The following is a 23,529-nucleotide window of genomic DNA, read 5'->3' as shown; positions in this document are numbered from 1 at the left end:
TCTTAATTTGGCAAGAGTAGTAATTGAAAGGAGAGATAAAGGGAACATTTCAAACATTGCTGTGATGCTCGAGGTGTGTGATCTATGTTGTGGAGAAGTTGTGCTTACTTCACACCTGCCTCTTTCTAGGAATAAAATATCTGTGTGACAATAAAGTGATTTTCATTAAACGTTGCTTTAAACACTACTACATTTTCATGAAATAACAATTAGTAGTCATGCTTTTCTTAAAGGTAGGTTTCTGTTCCATTACATGTGACAAAGGTGGGGCATAAAAATCTCTTGCCTAAGGATTGATCTCTTTTTATGTCTTAGGGTACCAGTCCTATGTTTCTGATTTCAGTGTTATGTCCCCTTCTTTGTGCAGATTGTGAACGAAAGATTTCTGTAATGAGAATTTCTGTACTACAAAATAAAAGCAACAGGAAGTTTTAAGCTATTAGAGAGTGGAAATAGCTGGTGAAAGGTTATGTTTTAACTTTTATACTGATACTTTTATCTGAAACTACAGCCATACCTACCTTACATGCTACCTACCTAATGCTTTTTATAAGCTGTGTTGGGTCAGTCACAGGCATGTAACAGCATGATCTCTGTAGCGGATTACCTGAAAAAATCTTTTGAGACCCATTTTGTTGGCTAAATATCTGAGTGCTTCTGTCCTTCACCTTAAAATTGTTGCCCTTTGGCCAGCACAAGTTGTTTGTGTTAAAAATCAGGGTAACTCAAATACAGCACCAAATGGGTGTTCTTAATCCTTGATCAAAAGAGGATTGAATAAGATCAGGATGACTGTTACGGAGTTCATGGTGAACAAGCTGGTATTTTAATCAAGCATCAAAGTTCATGGTCTTAGATATGAAACTTTACTGTGTAATGGTTGTAATTGACTTGTTACTGACTTCACTGACTTTCAGGGTAGTATCCCTTGGTTGTACTGACAGGGTAATCTCCTCCCTTTCAGCTTTAGCTGTCTTTTGTGTCTAGCAGAAGTAGCTCTGTCAGCATTTTTAATGGAGGATTTCCTGGTTTTTTTCTGTCTAGATTAGACTTATAGAAGTATGCTTTATGGAATTCACTTGTTTATTATTAAGTGGGGCTGTGTGTGTTTAGCAACAAAAGCTTTTGTATGCTTGTGTATGCTAGTAGTACTTTTCTGTTTTGTATACAGAAGTGAATATAGAGGTGTTTATGTGTATAAAAGCAAATGTATGTAAATATACTGAAGAATTAATGTATTTGGGTTCAAGAGCCAAATAGTTTTAGGAAAGGAAAGCTGCTTCCATAAGACAAGTTTTGTCTTCTTGAAAAAGATAAATATCAGGTGTTTGGTTCTAGTGTTTTCAGATACTGGTGACAAATTCTGTTCCCACAAAGTGAGTGGGGGCAAGACTGTATATCAGTGTGAAGTTATAGTGATGTTGATATGAAAAAGCCAGGACTTATCAAATGTTTTGACATGGAAATAAGCTGTTGCCTGTAGCCACATCTGCACTGTGCTCCTAGCTCCTCTGCTGAGGTGCAGGCTCTGTGGTCTACTTCACATTTGTTGTCAAATGAATATGGCTAAAAGCATGTACCTGGTCAGTCACCGCAGAGCCACTGACACATGATGACTTGCGTGTCAAAGGTATTTTGCTTGACAGCATCAATTGGAATAATTAATCCCTGTTTAGTCTTGCCAGTATGTGGTTTTGGATACAATTAATATACTCTGTTACTTCTTCCTGTAGCATAAGATGATCATAATGTGAATTCTTAGATTCTGTATCTTGTGTTTTAAAAGAATTAGAAGCAGAAGTTGTCTTGGTAGGACATTCAGCTGTGTAGTTCAGCTGCCAAGGGTGGTTAGTCCATGTATGAATAAATACCTTTGCTGCTCTGTTGATCTGATGTGTGGTGTTACATTGACCTCTTCTATTTTTGAGATGCTTTTCTTTCTCCTTTTCAGGTGAAGCAGGAGCTGTAGAAGGAAGAAAGATCCTGTGGCTCGCAATCATGCCATTCCCCTTTGGCAAGTCCCACAAGTCTCCTGCAGACATAGTGAAGAACCTGAAAGAAAGTATGGCAGTTCTAGAAAAGCAAGACATCTCTGACAAAAAGGCAGAAAAGGTACAGTTGGGACTTTTCAATTGCTAAACTGTAGTTGAAAGATGAGGAGAAATTCGCAACTGTTGAAATTGAATAAATGAGGCATTAGTTTTGAGTTTTATACCCTGATAAAGGGTAAGTTACTATGTACCTTTGAATGTGCTTTTCATGTTAGTTGGCTTTGCATTTTTATGCCACTGGCAGCTGATATAATACTTAATTTGGTTTGGAACTGTAGGATGTTGCATTCTTTAATAAGCAGCTTACAGCAATACAGTATTCTGGTGCTTGTGTCCACCATAATGGCTTTATTATTGTGCAGTAGTTCTGCCTGTGCTTCTTGATGCAGTTGTTGAGAGCAGAGTGTCTCTGTTACTGAAGCTAAGGAACTTTGTGTCTCAGTGGATGTCAGTAGAGGATATTTTTTCACCTTTCCTTAACTCTTCTACAGCCCACATGAAAAAGTGAAAAGCTTCTGTGTGAGTGCAGTTTCCTTTAGATGGGATGATTTGGTGCTTCAGGATTTGTACCTGTCAACAGCCCTTTACTTTTCAAAAGAAAGTACTTTGAAGTTCAGCCTATGTGCAGCTGCAACCCAACTAGTGACTTGTATAAAGGGGTATTTACTTGTTTAGGTGAAGTTTTTTTCTGATAAATTCAGCACAAGGGCATAGATTTCAGTACATTAAAAAAAAAACAAGCCAAACAAAACCAAGCAAACAATACTTATCCTTCTCCAGTTTACTGTCTTTTGAAGCAGGCTATGATACCATCGTTGGATCCTCTCCCAGCATTATTTAACTGCTCTCTGGCATTCCTGACATCCTTACATAGTTCCATGTAGGAGTTAGTCACAACCTTCTTTATGTTCACAAGCATTTTTAAGAAGAATGTGGCCAGCTTCACTGCATCCAGTTTTACCTAGATTTGGTACTAATACTTGAAGTGCAGGAGAATCCAGGTCTTAACTGGATTTATGTTTTTATCCAGATACTCTTTGCCAGCATGTGGTATGTTCCAGGTCTCTTGCTGTATACCTTAGTATTTTTCACTGATGCTGCTTCTCTTGTACTTGAGAGTTAAATGTTATGGCCTGTTATGCAGGCCAGCATGGAGGCTGAGAGGATTTTCAGTTGTTGCTGCTTTTCTTCTGTCCCTAATAAAGACATCTGTCAGGAGAGGAAGGGTACGTGCTTTGTGATGGAACATGGTACTACCTCCTTCATCTCGGTCTCATTATCAATACCCAGAGATGTGGCTTGATCTTAAAATCCATGCTCTTGTGTCATCTTTTTCTTAGATCTCTAATGGGGAACAGACCGGTTTCATTCCATTGTGCATAGCTGTGCACTGTGTCACATGCTATGTTCTTGGTGGTGTAGCTAAAGATTATTATGTACCATTTGCTTTTTGCTGGCCTTTAATCCCATATCTCCATTTTCTTTAAAGACCTAGTTTATGCGAGGCTGATTCTTTGACAAGGAATAATATGCTAAGCCTGTAGAGTTGTTTCTCCTGTGTCATATAGAAGGCAACACATTCTGCTTGAAGAAGTGTGAGTATTTCCTGCATGAGATCTTGGGAAAAAGTTCTTCTCTGTGAGGGTGGTAAGGCCCTGGTACAGGTTGCCCAGAGAAGCTGCAGCTGCTACACTACATTGTTCCTTGAACCTGAGTTCACACAGTTGTGATTTTCTTTACTCTTGAGCATAGGGGATTTGAAATGTGTATGTGTTTCTTCCACAAAATAATTGTAAATGCCCCTGTTGTTTTATACCTGATAGCTGGCTGAGGTTCCAAAGACATACTAGTACTTTTTTTACTGCAGTACCACAGTGGGTTTGGTTTTTATATGTAGCTCCTACGATGCAGTAGCAGCACAATGCTGTTATGAAAATACAGATTTTGTTACTATATAGAGGATGCTCTTTGATAGCTTGCTAATACACTTGGAAATACAGATTTTGAATCATAGAATGGGACAGGACAACTTCCACTAAACCATGTAACACAGAACCTTGGAATGGTTTGGATTGGAAGAGACCTTAAAGCACATCCAGTTCCAACCCCCTGCCATGGGCAGGGACACTTTCCACTAGAGTAGGGTGCTCCAAGCCCCTGTGTCCAACCTGGCCTTGAACACTGCCAGGGATGGGGCAGCCACAGCTTCTCTGGGCACCCTGTGCCAGCACCTCAGCACCCTCACAGGGAAGTGTTTCTTCCTAATGTCTAAATCTCCTCTCTCTCAGGTTAAAGCCATTCCACTTTGTCCTGTCTCTACATGGCCTTGTAAAACATCCCTTCCTAGGTCTCTTGTAAGCCCCCGTTGAGGCATGTGAGGTAGTCCTGAGGAAACTTGAAATGTCAAGTGCTTTATTACTGAAAATGTGTTCATCACAGATGCTGTTTTCCATTGCTTGTGTATTTTCAGAGAGAAGGGCTGAAGGGAAGGGGAAGGAAAACTTTCATATGAATGGGACCAATCCTTTATGTAGTCCATTAGTCTTTTACTTGCATCTTCCTCCTCTTTAGCTGACATCAGCATTTATTTTTATACGATCAGTTCCCTTTGTGGCACACATTTACTGTTGTGAAGGTAAATATTTACTGGTGTAACAAACTTGTTCTTCCCCACCCTCTGACCTTGGGTTTACCTGCTCATAACAGCTCCTGTTTTGGCTTTCAGATGATTACTTCCGCCATGTTGCTAACTCGTGAGTTGACTATGGTAGGCATGGTTGGTTTCTCTTCACACTACCAGCCCTATACAATAGAATAGTATATTTATATGTATGGGACAATGCAGTATGCTATTTTGATTCAGTTGTCCACATGTAATATCGTGTTATATGCCATAGAAGAGATTTCACTCAATGAGTTAACACTGTTGTTACAGTGCAGTAGAATTCTGTACTTGTTAACTTGTGTATGCAATTGATTTGTGATTGAAAGAAGGCTGAAGGTTAAGGAATCTACCTTGTCTATGGTATGGGGCTGTTACTCAAAGGGTAAAGATGGGACTTCTCCAGGAAGTAACGAGTGAGAAGACCCTTTTAGTTGAGCTTAGCTCTAGAATGATAATGATATCTTCATACTAAATGCTGAAAAATAATCAGTTTTGACCTTTAAAATAAACCTGTGGTACTGATGTAATTGTGTATTTACAAAATTTCAATTGTTTTTGTAAGCATTTTGGAATCCATTCAATTCAGTCCCTTCAATGATAAAATACTTTGGGTTGTAAGGGACCTTCAGAGCTCATCTAGTCCAATCCTCTCCAATGATCAGGGACATCTTCAACTAGATCAGGTTGCTCAGAACCACATTCAACCTGGCCTCAGAATCTGTTTCCAGGGATGGTGCATCCACCACCTCTCTGGGCAACTTGTGCCAGTGCTTTACCACCCTCACTGTAAACAGTTTTTTCCTCACATCAAGCCTGAATTTCCCCTCATTTAGTTTAAAACCATCACCCCTCTTTCTGTTGCAAATTTACATAGAGTTATTACAGTGGTGTTTGTTACTTATGATAGATATTGCTGTAGACTAGTAAGAACAGTCACCACATACAGGCTCAAATCTACAGTTAGTTTACTTTTTGATGGATATTTTCTTTAACAGTCTGTTAAGTAACTGCGTTATGGTGTGGATAGAACCCATAGACCTGGAGCCTGTTGAGCTCATCTTAAATACTTCAGGACTATATGTCCTTCATGTTTTTCTACTGTTTCTCAAAGTACAAGTACGTGTTGCTTCATAAAACTCAAATATTGCAGTTCTACAAGCCAAAATGAAGTATTGGCACTGCTTAGCATTTAAAGAAATAGTAAATTTTGAGAATATCACTGAAAAAAGACTGGAATAAGCCATCACGGTTTATAGTTATTAAAGCATACAGCTATTCTGTTTTGACAATCATGCATGTGACTTCATTGTATTGGTTTTATTTTGAAATAATATCTTCCTGTCTTTGATAAAAATAGAAAAATAAGTGCTTTCTTTATTTTCCTTACTTTACATTTTACTTTTAGTTTGACTTGTCCTCACATTGTATTGACTGGCACCATTGAATTTCAAATGTGACTTGTCACAGAATGTTTCTCGAATTCACTGGTTGCTCCTTCTCAGAGTTGAGGGTATAGATAAAAAAAATCAACAGATAGAAAATACATAATGTATAAATATATATTTATAGAGTGTAATGTGTAGAATATGTTACAGTCTGTGTATATTCTGTACCTTTAAAAATATACATTACTTATATTAGAAAGAATATATTTTTTTATATGCAGTCTCTGATTGTTAGTTCCACTTTTGATTAAAGCAGCACATTAGGCAATTCAGATACCAATATCTTAGGAAAGCTTGCAAGTGATGCTAACTGGTCTTCTTTTGTCTGTCCTGTTTTTTTCCACTAGTTTTTCACTTAGCTCTTAACGCTGGTACTTAGTGTGGTACTGATGGACAGGGGTAGAGCAGCTGATGTCATCTACCTGGACTTGTGCAAAGCATTTGACACTGTCCCACATGACATCCTTGTCTCTAAACTGGAGAGACATCAATTTGATAGGTGGAGCACTCGGTGGATAAAGAACTTGCTGGATGGTCACACTCAAAGAGTTGTGGTCAATGGTTCAATGTCCGGCTGGAGATCAGTAACAAGTGGTGTCCCTCAGGAATCGGTGTTGGGACCAGTCTTGTTTAACATCTTTGTTGCTGACATGGACAGTGGGATTGAGTGTGCCCTCAGCAAGTTTGCTGATAACACCAAGCTGTGTGGTTCTGTTGATAAGCTAGAGGGAAGGAATGCCATCCAGAGGGACCTTGACACACTTGTGAGGTGGGCTGATGCCGACCTCATGAAGTTTAACCGTGCCAAGTGCAAGGTCCTGCACCTGGGTCGGAGCAATCCCAGGCACAGCTACAGGTTGGGCAGAGAAGAGATTCAGAGCAGCCCTGCAGAGAAGGACTTTGGGGTGTTGGTTGATGAGAAAATGAACATGAGCCGGCTTCAGTGTGCACTCACAGCCCAGAAAGCCAACTGTATCCTGGGCAGCATCAAAAGAAGCGTGACCAGCAGGTCAAAGGAGGTGATCCTGCCCCTTTACTCTGCTCTCATGAGACCTCACCTGGAGTATTGTGTGCAGTTCTGGTGTCCTCAACATAAAAAGGACAAGGAACTGTTGGAACAAGTCCAGAGGAGGCCACACGGATGATCAGGGGCTGGAGCACCTCCGATATGAAGACAGGCTGAGAAAGTTGGGTCTGTTCAGCCTGGAGAAGAGAAGGCTGCGTGGAGACCTCATAGCAGCCTTCCAGTATCTGAAGGGGGCCTACAGGGATGCTGGGGAGGGACTCTTCATTAGGGACTGTAGTGATAGGACAAGGGGTAGCGGGTTGAAACTTAAACAGGGGAGGTTTAGTTTGGATATAAGGAAGAAATTCTTTACTGTTAGGGTGGTGAGGTACTCGAATGGGTTGCCCATGGAGGTTGTGAATGCTCCATCCCTGGCAGTATTCAAGACCAGGTTGGATGAAGCCGTGGGTGATACGGTTTATTGTGAGGTGTCCCTGCCCATGGCAGAGGGGTTGGAACTAGATGATCTTGAGGTCCTTTCCAACCATAACTATTCTATGATTCTATGATATAATTTTTTTGGTGTAGCTATCTAAATTCCATTCTGCATCTGAAATGTTAAAAAGAGCTCCACACATCATTTATTTGGAATATGTTTGAGAGCTCATGGAATATAAAGGAGTTCTTCTAGAACTTCTAGAACAAATTTGTAAAAGTTTATTTCTTGTCCTTTTTATGTTGAGTTTTAGAGTAGAAGAGAAGGGAATACAGAAATGTTGTGTTTTATGGAATTGTAGTAGACTTTGGTCTTTAATAATATTTTGGCCTAAGTTAAACCGATACAAGCAAGTCTCTTCATGGTGAAGATGGTACAGGTTGCCTAGAGAGGTTGTAGAGTGTCCATCCATGGAGTTGTTCAGAGAGCATGGCTGGCTATGAGCCTGATCAACCTGACAGGACTTTGAGGTTGAGCTCGTGGTTGGACCCTGATGACCTCCTGAGTTACCTTCCAACCTAAGCTGTGTTTCTGTGTCTCTAACCATTACTTCCTGCTGAAGTCATGTGTTATTCCAAGTTCAAGTGAAGCATGCTGAGATGGTCTTGACAGTTATGAAGAGTGTGGGAAATAAGTTCAAGTCCTGGTGTGTCTTCTTGAAGTTACTGAGTTGTATCTTCATGTTAGTCCAGAAGGAAAAATTCCATTGGCATTCTTCTTAATTGCAGGCCTTAAAATAGGTAGCTACTTGAACCTCTGCCTTTCTTCCTGTTTCATCTTGCTTTCTAAATTAGTGTGCAGGGACAAGCTGCAACAGAATTTTTATTGCTGTTGCTTCTTTTCCTTGTAGCCATGCATCAATTCATCTCTTCCTATCTCCACATTTGACAGATGTTCCTGTTCTTAGTAAAGGATATTTCATTTGTATTTTAAAGAAATAGAGCAGTTGCGTGGTGTAATAATACTACAATATGATGAGCTGGCTTTCTCATATAACATCTTCATGAGCTGTCGAGCACCTGCTTCTTGCTGTCTTACTAGCAGTACACAGAAAATCCTTTGGAATTTTGAATGAGGAGGAGACAACTGGGACTAGTAACTGCAGTTAGCAAAAAGAGGGAGGCAACGGGGAGTGGAAAGTTGTGGAGGAGCTGAAGATGATACGGAGCCTCTGTAAAGGTCACGGATTTCTTACTTGCATACCTAGCAAAGCTGGAATGGCTTTGGGTTGAGTAGTGCGTGAGTCATGCTGATCCTGAGCCTCTTTAGGTGTAATGCACAAATGAGAAATCTTTTTACATGCCCCTTACAAGATGGGCAGTATCCAGAATGTGATTGTTTTTTTAGTTGATTAATTTTCCATGTGCCACCAATCATAAATACCTTACATAAATAAAAGTGGACGCATACCTTGATGGAAGGTTCATCTAAATACAAAACATTAGTGCACTTACCATCATTCATACCTTTTAAGTACGTGCAGGACTAATACAATATAATTAAACCAGCTATTTATGATTATAATTTTCAGCATTTTGCTCCCCCAGGATATGTGAACGTATATATTGAAAGGAGTAGTTATTTTTATTTTGCTCCAAGAAAACCATGTTTTAAAACTTAAAGGGAGTGTTTAGAAGTGTTCTCCTTTTTTGTTTGTTTTTCGGTTTGTTTTTTTTTTAATTTTGTTTAAATTTTTGTTTAATTAATTACATTTAGAATTAGATTCTAAATTTAGAATTAAATTTAATTAAATTTTTTCATGAGATAACTCTGCTTCAGTAGTTAAATGCTGCTCCAGCCCATCACAGCACCTTAGGAATTCTTATACTGGATTCTGTAAGTGAAGGGTCAGACTTGTCTGTCTGCTGTAAGATGGGAAGCATCTTACACTTCTGATTGTCTCCTGTATCACTGTGTTCTTTTGAGTGCACCAGTTTCTGGGTCTGTTTTATAGAACCACACACTGGTGTGTGTTGGAAGGGACTTTGAAGCTCATTCAGTTCCAACCCCCTGCTGTGGGCAGGGATGCCATCCACTAGAGCAGGTTCCTCCAAGCCCCATCCGGGCTGGCCAGTTTGTTCTTGTATACTGAGGTAACTCAGTATAAATCAGGATTTTTTGGGGTTTTATTAGTTGGAAAGGAAAAAAATTCATCCCCAGTGTCTGGAATGGGAGCCTAGCATTTGTCAAAACTTAATGAGTGCAAGATCTGTTGGAGGGATACATTTGCTCTCTCTAAGCAGTTCACTAGACAGGCATTTGTCTCCATGTCATGTTTTCCAATCTGATCCTGCATTCTTCTGTTTTACACCCTATTCCTATTCTTTAGTGGGGTTTTGAATAGGAATTTTGAAGGCAATAAAAAGGAAGAGATTTTTACTTTTGGTAACTTGCTAAATAAATTGTATGTGTCTTGCCCTTTTTAAATAACCTGTAACGGTCCTATTCACAGAGAGATTGTATATTGTGTTTTAACAGTTGCCATTTCCTGCTTGTTTTTCCCTTAATGGAAGCTTGCAGATGTGTGTGATTACAAAGACAAATGACGTTGTGCTCTAACTGTATTCTTCTCCCATTTTCTTCAGGCCACTGAGGAAGTCTCAAAAAACCTTGTAGCCATGAAAGAGATCTTGTATGGCACAAATGAAAAAGAACCACAGACAGAAGCTGTGGCACAGCTAGCTCAAGAGCTGTACAACAGTGGTCTTCTTAGTACCCTAGTAGCCGACTTGCAACTAATTGATTTTGAGGTAAGAAAAGAAGCTTGGCACTTACATTGTATATGTTAAAATAAACACATCTGATTTCCTGCCACTTCATTTGGTTAAGACATCTTTTGATCTTCAGCTTTTATTTCTGGCTGGAACATAACCATTAAAAAGAGAGCTCCCTTTTCCAAACTACCTGGAAAATTAAGCCAATATAGAACATGAAATGTATGAATTTAGGCACATAAACAGCATAGAACTGAAGCAGATAAACGTCTAATTCTGATGATACAGTTCTGTTAAAATAATAGAATAATTCTTAATTGTTGTGTACACACAAGGGTTAATCACTCAGTGATCATATAATAGCTTACACGAGCTATAGTACTAGAGGGCATGTTTATATTCTCTGGTTAAATTCAAGTACTTGGTAAAGAGAATTATTGTAACATTTATGGAGAATTAGCTAAGTTAAAGCTGCTGATTTTGTTAGCAGTCCAGTATGTCTTCCTCTCTTTAGAAACAAATGATCCAGGTTTTTTTCTATTTTCCTCATCTTTTTTCTGCTTATTAAAAAGCCCCAACAGATGCAAATTTTTATTGATTACTTCAAAATAGCAACACTTATTTATATTCAAACTCTACACAAACCTTTATCTGGCATTTGTCACCACATCACATGGAATAATTTAGCTTCCCAGTGGCACAGTGAAAAATCACCCTATTTAGTTATAAGAAATGGCAGTACAATTGGATTTTCCTGTTTTCCCTGAGGTCCCACAAGAGGCATGTGGTCTAGGAAAGGAGCCAAACCCCATGTATCTCCACAGTCTTGACCATAAAGACCATCCCACTTAAGGTTGCTTAAAAATGGGATTGTTCATAAACAAGTTGTGCACGATGCAAACACAGCCGTTTAAAGTCCTATTGTTGTATGACATTCCAAAAACAATGGCTTTCTTCTCTCTTCTTTCTTCTCTCCCTTCCACCCCACCCATAACTCCCTCTGATTTGTGTTTAATACAGTGGTATTTTTTCCTTACCCACACAACTGTTTATACCAAACATAAAACATTCAGGTTGTTAAATAAGCAAGGAGACCTGAGAAAGCTGAGAGGGAGTGCTGAAATGTGATGGCCTTTAATTGCTGAAGAAAGGAAGTCATGAAACGTCATCTGGATTCTGCTGACCTCTAGATTCTTATCAGCTTGGTGTTTACTCAGCCTGGTTATTAGTGAAGGAAACCTTCCTCATCTCCTGATAATGGAGAATGATAACAATTCCTACATGCTATCATTAAGGAGAACTATTCATTTTATTCTAAGGGGACTTGAAAAGATTTCGAGTAGTTTCCTACTTGAGGACTTTCTGCTGCTTTGTTGGTTGAGGATATGACAGTTCCCCTTTGAGAACAAGTCATTCAGTCTGCTTTCTAGTCCCGAGCACTTCTGCTCTTCAAGGATGGGATCTGGCAGGTTGTCCGGCTTTTGTTGTTACCTAGAATTAATGTCAACACACCTGTGCTCCAAGCACATGCTGCCTTCCCAGTTGTTACAAAGTCCATCAGTGTTGGCTTTGATATCTCAAATCTCTATGGTTGTGGGCTTACTACTGTATCTGAAATGATTTCTCCATAACTGATGGAAATATGAACTGGATTTTCTGTTGATTCTTACACATGAAGAGTAGATATGTCCTTTTTTTAAGTCAAGAACTTAACTCATTCCTGAAGGTTTCCTTTGTAGGACAGGGATAGACAGCTAAACAATCGACAGGGACTGTTCACTCTGACTCTTAAAACGTCTGAAATGTATTTGAATCTGAATAGTATGGTTAAAAAAAACTCCAAAACTAAACCAACACCCCCCCCCCAAAGTAACTGACTTAATATTTTAATGATGTAATTAAGAAACTGACCATTCAGACCTTGCTGTATGTAAAGACCTATGTAAAATTATTTCCTCATCTGGAAGCTTGTTTTCCAAGCAAAGCAGTTGACACCATCTACTTAACAGTCTTACAAGTTTTCTCCTTTCTGATTTGCACTAGCATGCCTGTAGAAGAGGTGGTTTCCTTTGTGCAGTTGTTGGTTTTGTTCTCTTTTTTTTACTTTTATTTATTATTTCTTTTAAATGAAAGAAAAAAAGCCCAAAACAAAGGGGGACTGAATCCTTCTGCTGAGAAGACAATACTAGCACAGTCTCCCTCTCACCTCTCGCAGTCGTGGCTATTGGCACAGGGTTCAGTGCCTGTTTGCCCTTGCTAGGCCACGAGATCACTTAGTAATACATCCTTCTAACAATAACTAGCTTTGGTATTACTGTGTACCACTATCAGCTCAATTCTGTGCATAATAAGGAAATGCTGTTCTTGCTGGTGGAGCCAAAGCAAATTGTGAGATCCAGCACAAAATTGGCAGTGTTAGTGAATGAGAGTTGATGACTATATTATGTGGAGTTTGAGTAAAGCAATTTCTGGAAACACTGCTCTACTCATTTCAGAACAAAGAGTTTTGGTGTTGGTTTGGGCTGGCTTTCAATGGAATTGTAATTGAGAAAACAAACATTTACAAACAAACTCTTATGTCCTGAAAACAACACTCGAACAAAACTGCCCATGGTAATTCACAAACATCTCATTTGTAAGACTACACCCTACATTTTTATAAACATTTGATTTTTTTTTTCTTGATGCTGATTAGGAAACTGAAATAATTTTGAATAAATGCTGGTTTTTAATTTTTTTTTTAATTAAATAAGCCTGTATTTTTACTTCACAGGCTGGCTGATGTTACCCAGGGCATTTATTTTACAGCTAGAGATTGTCAAGGAGCATTATCTACATTCAGGTTTTATGTATAACATTCAGGGAAGCTTCATGTGGAGCTGCTCAACAGGTCTTTATTTGCAAGTCCAGGCTTAATACATATTTACCTTGTTTTTTTCTGGCTTAGATCTGATAATACAGTCTTAAAGTTATCTTTACGGCAGCCCACAATAGCAAGTTAATTGCAGAAATCTGGCTTTTAAATGGTGCATGTTGAATGACACTGAAAAGCGCTTATATTTATAACCAGCTTTTTGTTAGATGTCTGTATGAATTTGCCATCTTTAGCTATGGTCTGACAGAAGAAATCAATAGGAGATGTGTATATATACTTAGAGAACATTCCCTGTCACTTTTAAACTGTCTGGTGCTATCCTTCTACGTTTTCTTTGTGTATCATCTGTGCTGAATTACAGCATCCTAGTCTTATTAATACTTCTGTGCACTGAAAAATGTGAGACTTGCATTTTAGGTGAGTGGATGATTTCTCCTGATAGTTTTGATTTATTTATTTAACTTCCATAAGTTGCAGTTTTAAGTTGGATGTTAGCACTGCCATCAGAAATGCTCTGCACACTCTTAAGGTGTGTTTCTAGACAAAGGGAGAGGATAATGGAATAATGAAGAAACACACAGGCAAGAGCATGGTTAAATGCTGGTATGTTAGTATCAAAAACAAGTATAAAACAAGCCCGGGAGATTGATGAGACATCTGCTGTCTTTACTTAACATAAATTACCTGTGATCTGGCTGTAACCTGACATAGTGTTTTGAGTATTTTGGTGTATTTGAAAGGGGTATAAAGAAACATGATATTTGATCTGTTTAAGGTCAGAGTACAGAGGCTGACTGAGCTCCAGAGCTCACAAAGTATGAATGTGTGAGATGATGATAATGTTAACTGTAAACTTGCCCAGTGGACTTGAATATTGTGTTTTTTAACTGCCGATGTTTTTGACAGGGCAAAAAAGATGTTGCGCAAATCTTCAACAACATCCTCAGAAGGCAAATTGGTACAAGAACTCCCACAGTTGAATACATCTGCACTCAACAGAATATATTGTTCATGCTATTAAAAGGGTACGTATGCTATGAAGCATAAATACACTTCTACGTGAAGTAAGAAGTTTTTACATTCATGGAGAAGCAATGAGTTCTGAAATGTTTTTTCTTTCTTTGTTAAATTTCTTTTCTCATGTCTGTAATTCCCCAAAGTAAAGAAAAATTTGAGTAATAAACCACCAAAAAATTACTTCTGCATAAAATATGACTGAAAGTTGAGATCTGTTAGGAACCTAAAGACTTCTTACTGGGGTAGTGCAGATGTTTTCCTTTCAGTATACTATTTGATCCTATTCGAACAATTTCCTTGTGAACTTATTCATCAAGAGCTGAAGGCTGTGTTTTTCCTTTAACACCTGTCATTGCCAGATTTCTGTCCTATCCCCTGGTCTTTGTTTGGTTTTAGACTTGTTATTGATAGTGATTTATAATCCTGAATTGATAACAAATGCACCAACTCAATTTTGACTGGACAAGGAATGGTTTGGGGCATATGGTGCATGCCAAATGGCTGTTTCTTCCTATATTCTTGTATTATCTGATGTGCTGGATATTGGAGAATCATGCCATACCAAATATGTAATTACATATGTAGAGCTGTGGCCCTCGCACATGAAAACAGAAAGGTGGTGTTAGCATTTTCATTTTAAAACAGGATGCAGAAGAGAATGTACTTTCTACATGTGAAAAGAATTCCTCACATTTCTAATTACATGCATTAAGGAAGTTCTGAAAAGTGCACTTGCAGTGTGTTATTTTGGGATAGAAAAGTTCATCAAACCTACGTACTACTTTTATAGTTGTTGAAGTTATGGGTATTTCAGGTTGTTTGTTTAAGCTATTTTGTTGTAGTATCTCTAAATTTACCTAATCTTGGTCATTTGTGTAAGCCACTGGAAAATATATCATGCGAGAAATGTTCTGTATGGAGAAAGCAGGAGTTTTGCATCTTTTAGTTTCATGCTGACCCCAAAGGTTTAGCACAAGAACTTGTATGGGATATTTGTTTCTCTTCTTACAAGTGTGTAAGATCAACACTCACCTACCAGAAATGCTTTGTTATTTCCCCTCTCCCCTCTTCCTCATTACAGCCCTCATTTAGAGGGGAAGCAAGACTTGGAGGGACAAAAGGATTACAAAGGAAATACTGATTCAATAATTCTTCAAAATAATTTGCAAAAGAAGGCAAAGATGTATGAGGTGCAGAGATGAAACTACTTTCTCAGCATGTTCTCACTGATCCCTGACTGAATGAGGGCTGTAACATGCTTGTGCTCTTTTTTAGTCTGTTGTCACCCTTCAGAAAGCATTATTCTGACATGGATTGTTGAAACACATTCATAAGTCACGATGTTTGAAATGAGCGTTTAGTTAGCTTAAGCAACTTAAATGTGACATCTCATATCTAACTAAGTCAATTTGTTGTAAACTTAAACTATGGGGTGAGTTGCATAAAGTTCAATAGATTTCAAATCTCCCTGACAGTTTAAATGGGAAAGTATTGCAGGATTTAACACAAAAATTAATTCATAAGCAAATGTTTTTTGTATGGTAATAGAGTTAATGCTTAGTATGCACAATGATGCTTTGCTCCTGGATTATTCGAGTGAATCTGAATTAGCTTCCAGTGGTATAGGATGAAGGATCCTTCAGGTAGGAGGCAGGAAGGTATATAAAAGGAGCTTTGACTGCTCCAGAACCAGGTAGGTAACAACAGATACAACTTTTCTCTATACTGGAATAGCTTATATTGCAACATGTTGAGACTAGTTCTTGGTTTGGAAAGGTAGTTTCATCTTCATCCAGGGTCCTACTATTAGTTTGCCTGGGAAACAAGGAGCTAGTAGTAAGTACAAAGGTGTATTTGTATCAGATGTGTTGTAAACACACCGTTGTGCGATCTTGACAGCTGCTGTTGGTGTATGCTCACATCAGCTGAGAGAGCCTACAGTATTTGAGCAAGAAAGCCTGCAAGGAAACGTAGCAACGATTTTGAAATGAAACCATCAGAGATGGCTTCATCACTTCCATCAAATCACTGATGGACGTGTTCCAGAGGTCTCTTGTAAGAAGGTGCAGATTTAGAGGCAGGTGTTCAATACTGGTCTTAGAATACGAAGACAGTGTTGCCAGCATTCCAGGTTTGAAGTCCATGATATGTGGAGTGACGCTGGAAAAATGGTTTAACAAAAGAGGAGATACAAATTTATGTCTAGTCTTGTTAACTCTTCATGCTGATGTCACGCATAGTTTGGTGTAATTACTGTCACGTTTAAACAAACAGCTTTTAAGACACAAGTCACTACTGCTTTTCCAGCTGTCTGCAGTCCCACCAATATGAAAACAACTGATTTTGAGTATGAAGAAAATACTCCATTTAGTCTTGTTTCTCAGTTTGTGAAAGTCATTTGCATTGGCTGTTAATTTGGCATTTAACTGGCAGTGATTTCAGTAGTATTTCCTAGAAATATGTAAAAGTGGAGGTTAATGTGGAAACAAGTACCCCTAACTTCTGGCTTTGGTTTACTTGATGGCACTGAAACCTGTTATGAGCAGGGTGGTGTTGCATTGCAAACTTGTGAAGGTATTTGTAAAGAATCTTCTTTTGCTCTTTTGTTTGTTGGTCTGTCTTTTAATAGGTACGAGTCTCCAGAAATTGCTCTAAATTGTGGAATAATGCTTAGAGAATGCATCAGGCATGAGCCACTTGCTAAAATAATCTTGTGGTCAGAACAGTTCTACGATTTCTTCAGATACGTGGAAATGTCAACATTTGACATTGCTTCAGATGCATTTGCCACATTCAAGGTAATTTACATAGAACATTTGGATTGTTATTACTTCTGCAGCTCTCTGCTGTGTGAATCCAGATGATGGGTGTTATGTTCTTAGGCAAAACAAGCCTATGGAAAGGGGTAAAACAAGTAGGTGTGATGCAGATGGGTAAGCAGGACACTGTTCCTTATTTCTCAGAATGCAGGACATTGCTTTAAATGTCTATGCTGTGTTCCCAATAACTTTTATTCCAGAAAGCAAGATTTAAACTTTATTTAAGTCATGCATTAACTGAATGTATGTGAATATATTCTGTTACATACCTGTGTGTATTTGATGCTGATGCTTTGTCTGGGGAAATCTTTTGTTACCCTAAAACAACCACTTTTGGGACTGTACGCATAGTATGGTCATTGTTAAATACTGGGTCTTAATCTTGGTTGTGTGAAGTTATGTGCAAGTGTAGCCTTGATCTATAAATAGCATTCTTCAGTGATAGTTCCATGGACTGTTTACCTGTGTCAATTAACATAATACATCCCAGACCTTTCCTAAGTGATGCCAGGATCCTTGACAATGTCCAGGTAACTGCATTCATGTCCTGAATTTCTTCATTTAATGAAATAGCAACATTTTCTTTTGGATGTTTTATGTGTACTCTCTGTCTAATGAGAATGTCTATGTACTGTTTAAATATTTTAGTGTAAATAGTGGTTTTGTGCTGTTTTGCAGGATTTGCTTACAAGACACAAGTTGCTAAGTGCAGAATTTTTGGAACAACATTACGATAGGGTGAGCAGATGGATTTTAATACTCTGAATTTTCTAGTGCTGTGTATCTTATTTGAAGAAATCAGTATTTTCGTTCCTTGTTTTTAGCTTTGTGTTTGGAAATTTGCACACAATATAAACGAATTGAATTGACAGTAATTTCTGCCAAGCAGGTAATTAAAGATTAAGGTGTTCTGTTGAATGTAGAAAGACATAAGAACAGACAACTTGATCTGATTTTTCCACTAGAGGGAACCCTTTCCTTGTCTTTGTCTTACGGCTGTATTAACTCACAACAACCGAAGAATGCAAGGTAGCCCCCTCCATCTGCTGGGGACTCCTGAAACTAATGAACAGCATCCAGTATCAGGAATTACTGTAGTTTAAGAAATAAGTGTGACCAGTAGGTTAAAGGAGCTCTGCCCCTCTACTCTGCATTCGTGAGACCCCACTTGGAATACTGCTTTCAGTTCTGGTGTCCCCAAAATAAGAAGGGCATGGAGCAAGCCCAGAAGAGTCCATAAAGATGACTAGGGGCTGGAGCACCTTCCATACAAAAACAAGCTGAGAAAATTGGGTCACCCTGGAGAAGAGAAGGTTGCGTGGAGACCTCAGAGCAGCTTCCAGTATCTGAAGGGGGCCTGCAAGGATACTGGAGAGGGACTCTTCATCGGGGACTGTAATGATAGGGCAAGTGATGATGGACTTAAACTTAAACAGGGGAAGTTCAGGTTAGATTTAAGGAAGTTCTTTACTGGGAGGGGTGGTGAGGCAATGGCACAGGCTGACCAGTGAATTTGTGAATGCTCCATCCCTGAAATGTTCAAGGCCAGGCTGGATGGGGCTTGGAGCAGCCTGGTCCAATGGAAGGTGTCCCTGCCTGTGGTAGGGGGTTAGAACTGGATGATCTTAAGATCTTTCCCAAACAAACGTTCTATGATTCTCTAATGAGATAACTACTTCCACCACATTGCAATCTAACCATTAAATGTGCCTGAAAGTGTAATTGATTTTTTTATAAGGCATATGCAGTGTTTAAGCAGTAGTGACTTACAGGAACCTACAGACTTCGGATTTTGTTTGCATTTTTGGTATGGATTAGCATCTCCTCCAGTTTGCTATAAACATGTGGAAGAAGAGTGTGTATGATGCTTGGGAAGGTCCTAACCCTTCTCTTTATTCTGTGTTCAGTTCTTCAGTGAATATGAGAAGTTGCTTCATTCAGAGAACTACGTGACGAAGAGGCAGTCACTTAAGGTAAGGCACTTTCATTTTCTTCTTCAGTGCAAAGTTAGGGAATTCCTTTATTTTCATGTGCTTTGACTTGAATTGAAATGGCTTCAGTAACTACCTTGGGTAGTATTTAGTTTATTTTTTTGTATGTTTTAGTGCTTGAGATAAGCTACTTTGCTTTAGTGTCCAGTCCTTCCATTAGTTGGTGTCCAGCACACACCCAGCTAATTTCTTTCCCTGTGTAGAAATGGCTATGTGTACACTTATTAGTTGTCTCTTATGTCCAATGTCAAGTAATTTTTTTGTTTGGGCTTGTTTTCCCACTTTTAGCTCCTTGGTGAATTGTTGCTGGACAGGCACAACTTCACAATTATGACAAAGTACATCAGTAAACCTGAAAATCTCAAACTCATGATGAACCTTCTACGAGACAAGAGTCGTAACATTCAATTTGAGGCCTTTCATGTGTTTAAGGTATGTTTAACACCTCCCTCCCCCCCACAAATGACAAAAGAAACCCACCAGAAGTTGCTTAGTTGAGTAAAGGACTTAGCTGAGCCTAAATGGAGCTTATCTTAATTACTGTGTGGCTCAATAAAGAGGGAGATAGTGTTTGTCTTTATTATGATCCATCTTTACAGGTAACAAAAAACGTTGAGAAAACACTTAGGGACTTCCATATAAATAGTGTGTGAACTCTGTCAGAAAATCTTGGAATTCAGAAGCATGAAGAGCAGTAAGATAAGGAGGAATGCATGATTTCACATGAGATCATGAAACAACCTGGAGTTAAAAAGTGGTTTTGTCATGCTGCATGATTGATGAAGGGTAGCAGTATTTCTGTCGAATCACCTAAATTTCAAAGTCTGAATTGTAATTTACACGTTGTAGCAGATACCTTCCAACTTGGCAGCAGACAAGCAAATACCTAAGAGCTTGTAGATGGAACCTGAGGTATAAATATTTTAGGGAACTTTAACATACACATCCGATGCTGTATATAACATGAAACCATGCATTTGCCACTAAATTTAACTGGGAGGTGTCTTCAGTGGTTTTTGCAGAGGGTATTTTGGCTGGTCAGGTCCTACAAATTTAATTTACTTTGGTACCGGTATTCAACTTCTAATAAAACCCCCTTGCATTTACTCCATTATTTTTTTGTCTGTAGCGATACTGGAATGTGGAATAATGAAAATATTCTAAGTTATTGTCATCACTGTTTTGCTGGCTGGGTTTGTTTTTAACTTAGCCTTCTGTTTCCTATTGCCATGCTAAATGCCTTTTATTTTCTTGCAGGTGTTTGTAGCCAATCCTAACAAGACACAGCCTATATTAGACATCCTTCTAAAGAATCAGACCAAACTTATTGAGTTCCTCAGCAAGTTTCAGAATGACAGGACCGAGGATGAACAATTTAATGATGAGAAGACCTATTTAGTTAAACAGATCAGGGATTTGAAGAGACCAGCACAGCAAGAAGCTTAACCTCCAATAAACCCTTAAAATATTAAACCCAAATTCAGCATTTGCTGTTAGATATTCAGCATCAGGCACTCTTACCGATTCATGAGGAACATTACTGCTAATCTGCTGTTCAGTGAACGGTTTTTGTTTTTCTCTTTTCTTTTTTAGTCCAAGTTGAAAAACATAGCTGCTGCTTTCTTGCACAATGTGGACTTTCTTGATATTTGTGTCATTTCAGAATTCAAAGACACTGCTTGTTTTAGGAGTCCTGAAAAGAAAGATTCTAGGTTCGTGAAAGCAAACATATAGATACTAGTTTGGTTTAGGAGAGAAGGTATTAATGTAGTTAAGTAACAGGTTGCATGCTTGCAAATCTGAATAAATCTGTATGTTTGCACTTACCTTGTTTGAGATACGAGCACAATGTGACCTGTGCATACCTGGCACCATAGTATAAGATTATATGCCTTGATTTAAAAAAAAACAAAAATGTGCAGTGCTTTATTTGTAATCAAAGGGGAAATGTATCTAAGATGTGAGCTTATTGGGATAAAGTTGTCTTGCAAATAAACATATTGAAACTTAGCAACTTTTAAAAGAGTGAAATCTCCAGGTTCATAAGGAAAATGTATATATGCCTTTCACTGCTTTATAGAACGTTTTGTTTTGTTTTTTTTTGACATGATTTGGTTTTTCTGAGAATTGACTTGTAAACTTGGAAATATGTTCTGAGGGGTTTTGTTAATTTTACTTCAAAGGTATTTCAGACAGTAGACCTAGCAGTGACATTTTGCATTTCATTTCAACAATGCTTGCTGGTTTCTTTTGTATATAACTCCTAGGCTGCTCATTTCTTTAAAATATGATTTAATTTGTACAGCAGAGGAATGTTATTGTATTAGTCTGTAACTATTACCTAATATTGAGTTTTACAAAATGAATGCTCATATGTAATTGAATACTTAAGATCACATGGAAATGCTGATTTAACAATCTTAAATCCTGCAGCATTAAAAGGAAGAAAAACCCACCAAAACCCAAACAAATTCACTTATCTAATGGGGTGTCATCGCTTAGGGTAGGCTGAAATAGAGAACTGGAACCCTTTGTACTACATTTTTTACTGGATAATATTGGCCTTATTCAGTTAAACTAACATTGTGCTCACCAGCTCAGCAAAGGTTATGCAAAATTAATAGTGATCACTCTTACTGCTGGGGAGCCTGCAGTGCATCATTTCTTTCTTATAGTAAGTAACTCAGTATAGTAGTTGTGTGAGTGAGTGATTTAATTCCTTCTGACCCCTCTGACTTCAGGAAACAACTTCATAGATGTCCTAGGGTAACAAAATGATTTAATTTTGTTGCTTCTGTTCTTTAATGCTGCAAACTGTCAGTATCTATATAAAAAAAACCAAAACCCAACTGATTTTGCACCATGGTTTTGTTACTGTGACCATACAAAAGGAATCTACTAAATATTGCTCGATGTTATTAAAATTGTATTTATCCATCATATAGTAATGCTAAGATCACAACCAAGCAAACTTACGGATTGGAGTCTGGGAGTGCAAATTCTGCATGGCTGAATCCGATTGCGAATGCTATAGAAAATGTTTGTTGCTTCCTGTCCTCTTCCTAATTAAAATATTCTGCAATCAGCAAGATGAAACTCCAAAGTGATGTGTAAGCTGGTTTGAAAGCCTTCACAATGGAAGTCAGATAGCTCCAGTAAATTGAGTTGTTTAAAATTGCTCTTAACGTCGTAATTGGTCTTATAAAGGTTCTTAACGTGTCCTTTGCAAACCAATTCATTTTGCCTACAAAAAGGAAAATAGCTTACTCTGAAGATCACAGGCAAGCAGAATTGGCCATGAGATGGTGTTATAGTTCAGTACAAACAGTCTATTACCTTTTGGTTTATCATAGCTGAGTGGAGGAGAACATTATTTGCCAAGTTACTCACCATAACATATAAGGCTTCCTCTTTAGAAAATGTAGACATGCTAAAGATTTATATACGTTAAGAAGTGAAAACATTTGGACTGGGATGGAGGTTACTCTATATTAGGCCTTGGAAACAATGGCTATGGTGACTTTTTTTAATATGTGGAAACATTTGAATGTTGGCTTTAGAGAAGAAGTTGTATTTAAATTACAGCTCATCTGACGTGTTCGTATTAAAAACCTATTGTTCTGGAAGTGGTTGCTTATCTGCTTGAAGGCTTAAGGTTATTACTAAAAGGTATTTTAAGTGCGAGCGGGTTTTGGGTTTTTGTTTTGTCTTCTTTTTTTCTTTTAAGTAAGAGATGTATACAATTGTAATTCTATTTCCGTGGTAGCATTTCATTTCTCCTGAGGAAAATGCGTTTTTATCCAAAAAATCTGGCTGGCCCCATAATTTAAATTGAAATAAAATTTTGAAGAAAAACCTCTGGTCTTTACTGTTGTTACTGAACAGGATGAGTTTCTTGTGGATGTGCATCTGTTCTCCTGTGTTGCCTTGGAGGGGTTCAGCTTTTTGAAATCATGTAAAATTCTGGCTTGCAAAAGCATTTTTAAAAAATAAAGACAACGTGCTGCATTAGAGATGTAAGTAATTTAAAGTAATTATTGGTTTCTCTTGCCTGTTTGCAGCATTATTTGCTGATTCTGTTCCTTTTTTGCATGACCAAGGGCAAAGAGAGGAGACGCTATTTCCTGCATCACGTCTAGGGACAGGACCTGATGGGATTTGCAGAAGTGAGTCCTCCATAATTTGGGGTCCTTTTTTCTCTTTAGATTTCAGGAGCCCAAAGTGTGTGCAATTGGTAACTCATTCTTTAGTAAATCCTGTGGTCTTCTTGTCCTTCAAGGTGTCTGTCCATTTTTCACAGGTAACACCCCCAGCTCTGGAAGGTGGCGAACATCAGGAGCATGTGTTACGCTGAAGAAGATAATAAGCCAACCAAACTCCTCTCCTACTCCCCCCAAAAGAGCCAAACCAAAAAAGAAACTGACAACAAAACATTCATGAGGTTTTTATG

General features: G+C 38.3%; 1 protein-coding gene across 1 annotated transcript in view; it reads left to right on the top strand.

Moving 5' to 3' along the window:
- CAB39 (calcium binding protein 39) overlaps nt 1–22,934 on the top strand; it is a 43,792-nt gene extending 20,858 nt beyond the window's left edge. The window contains exons 2-9 of the mRNA XM_034064087.1: nt 1,952–2,112; nt 10,249–10,413; nt 14,159–14,277; nt 16,899–17,067; nt 17,767–17,826; nt 18,996–19,061; nt 19,368–19,511; nt 20,337–22,934. Of these exons, the coding sequence (XP_033919978.1) occupies nt 1,999–2,112; nt 10,249–10,413; nt 14,159–14,277; nt 16,899–17,067; nt 17,767–17,826; nt 18,996–19,061; nt 19,368–19,511; nt 20,337–20,525 (1,026 nt within the window). The 5' untranslated portion in view covers nt 1,952–1,998 and the 3' untranslated portion in view covers nt 20,526–22,934. The remainder of the gene's footprint in view (nt 1–1,951; nt 2,113–10,248; nt 10,414–14,158; nt 14,278–16,898; nt 17,068–17,766; nt 17,827–18,995; nt 19,062–19,367; nt 19,512–20,336) is intronic.
- The last annotated feature ends 595 nt before the right edge of the window (nt 22,935–23,529 follow it).

This window comes from Melopsittacus undulatus, chromosome 6 (assembly GCF_012275295.1).
Source record: "Melopsittacus undulatus isolate bMelUnd1 chromosome 6, bMelUnd1.mat.Z, whole genome shotgun sequence".
Classification (NCBI taxonomy): domain Eukaryota; kingdom Metazoa; phylum Chordata; class Aves; order Psittaciformes; family Psittaculidae; genus Melopsittacus; species Melopsittacus undulatus.
The sequence above is the reverse complement of the archived record's forward strand: the minus strand, read 5'-3'. Positions and strand labels throughout refer to the sequence as shown.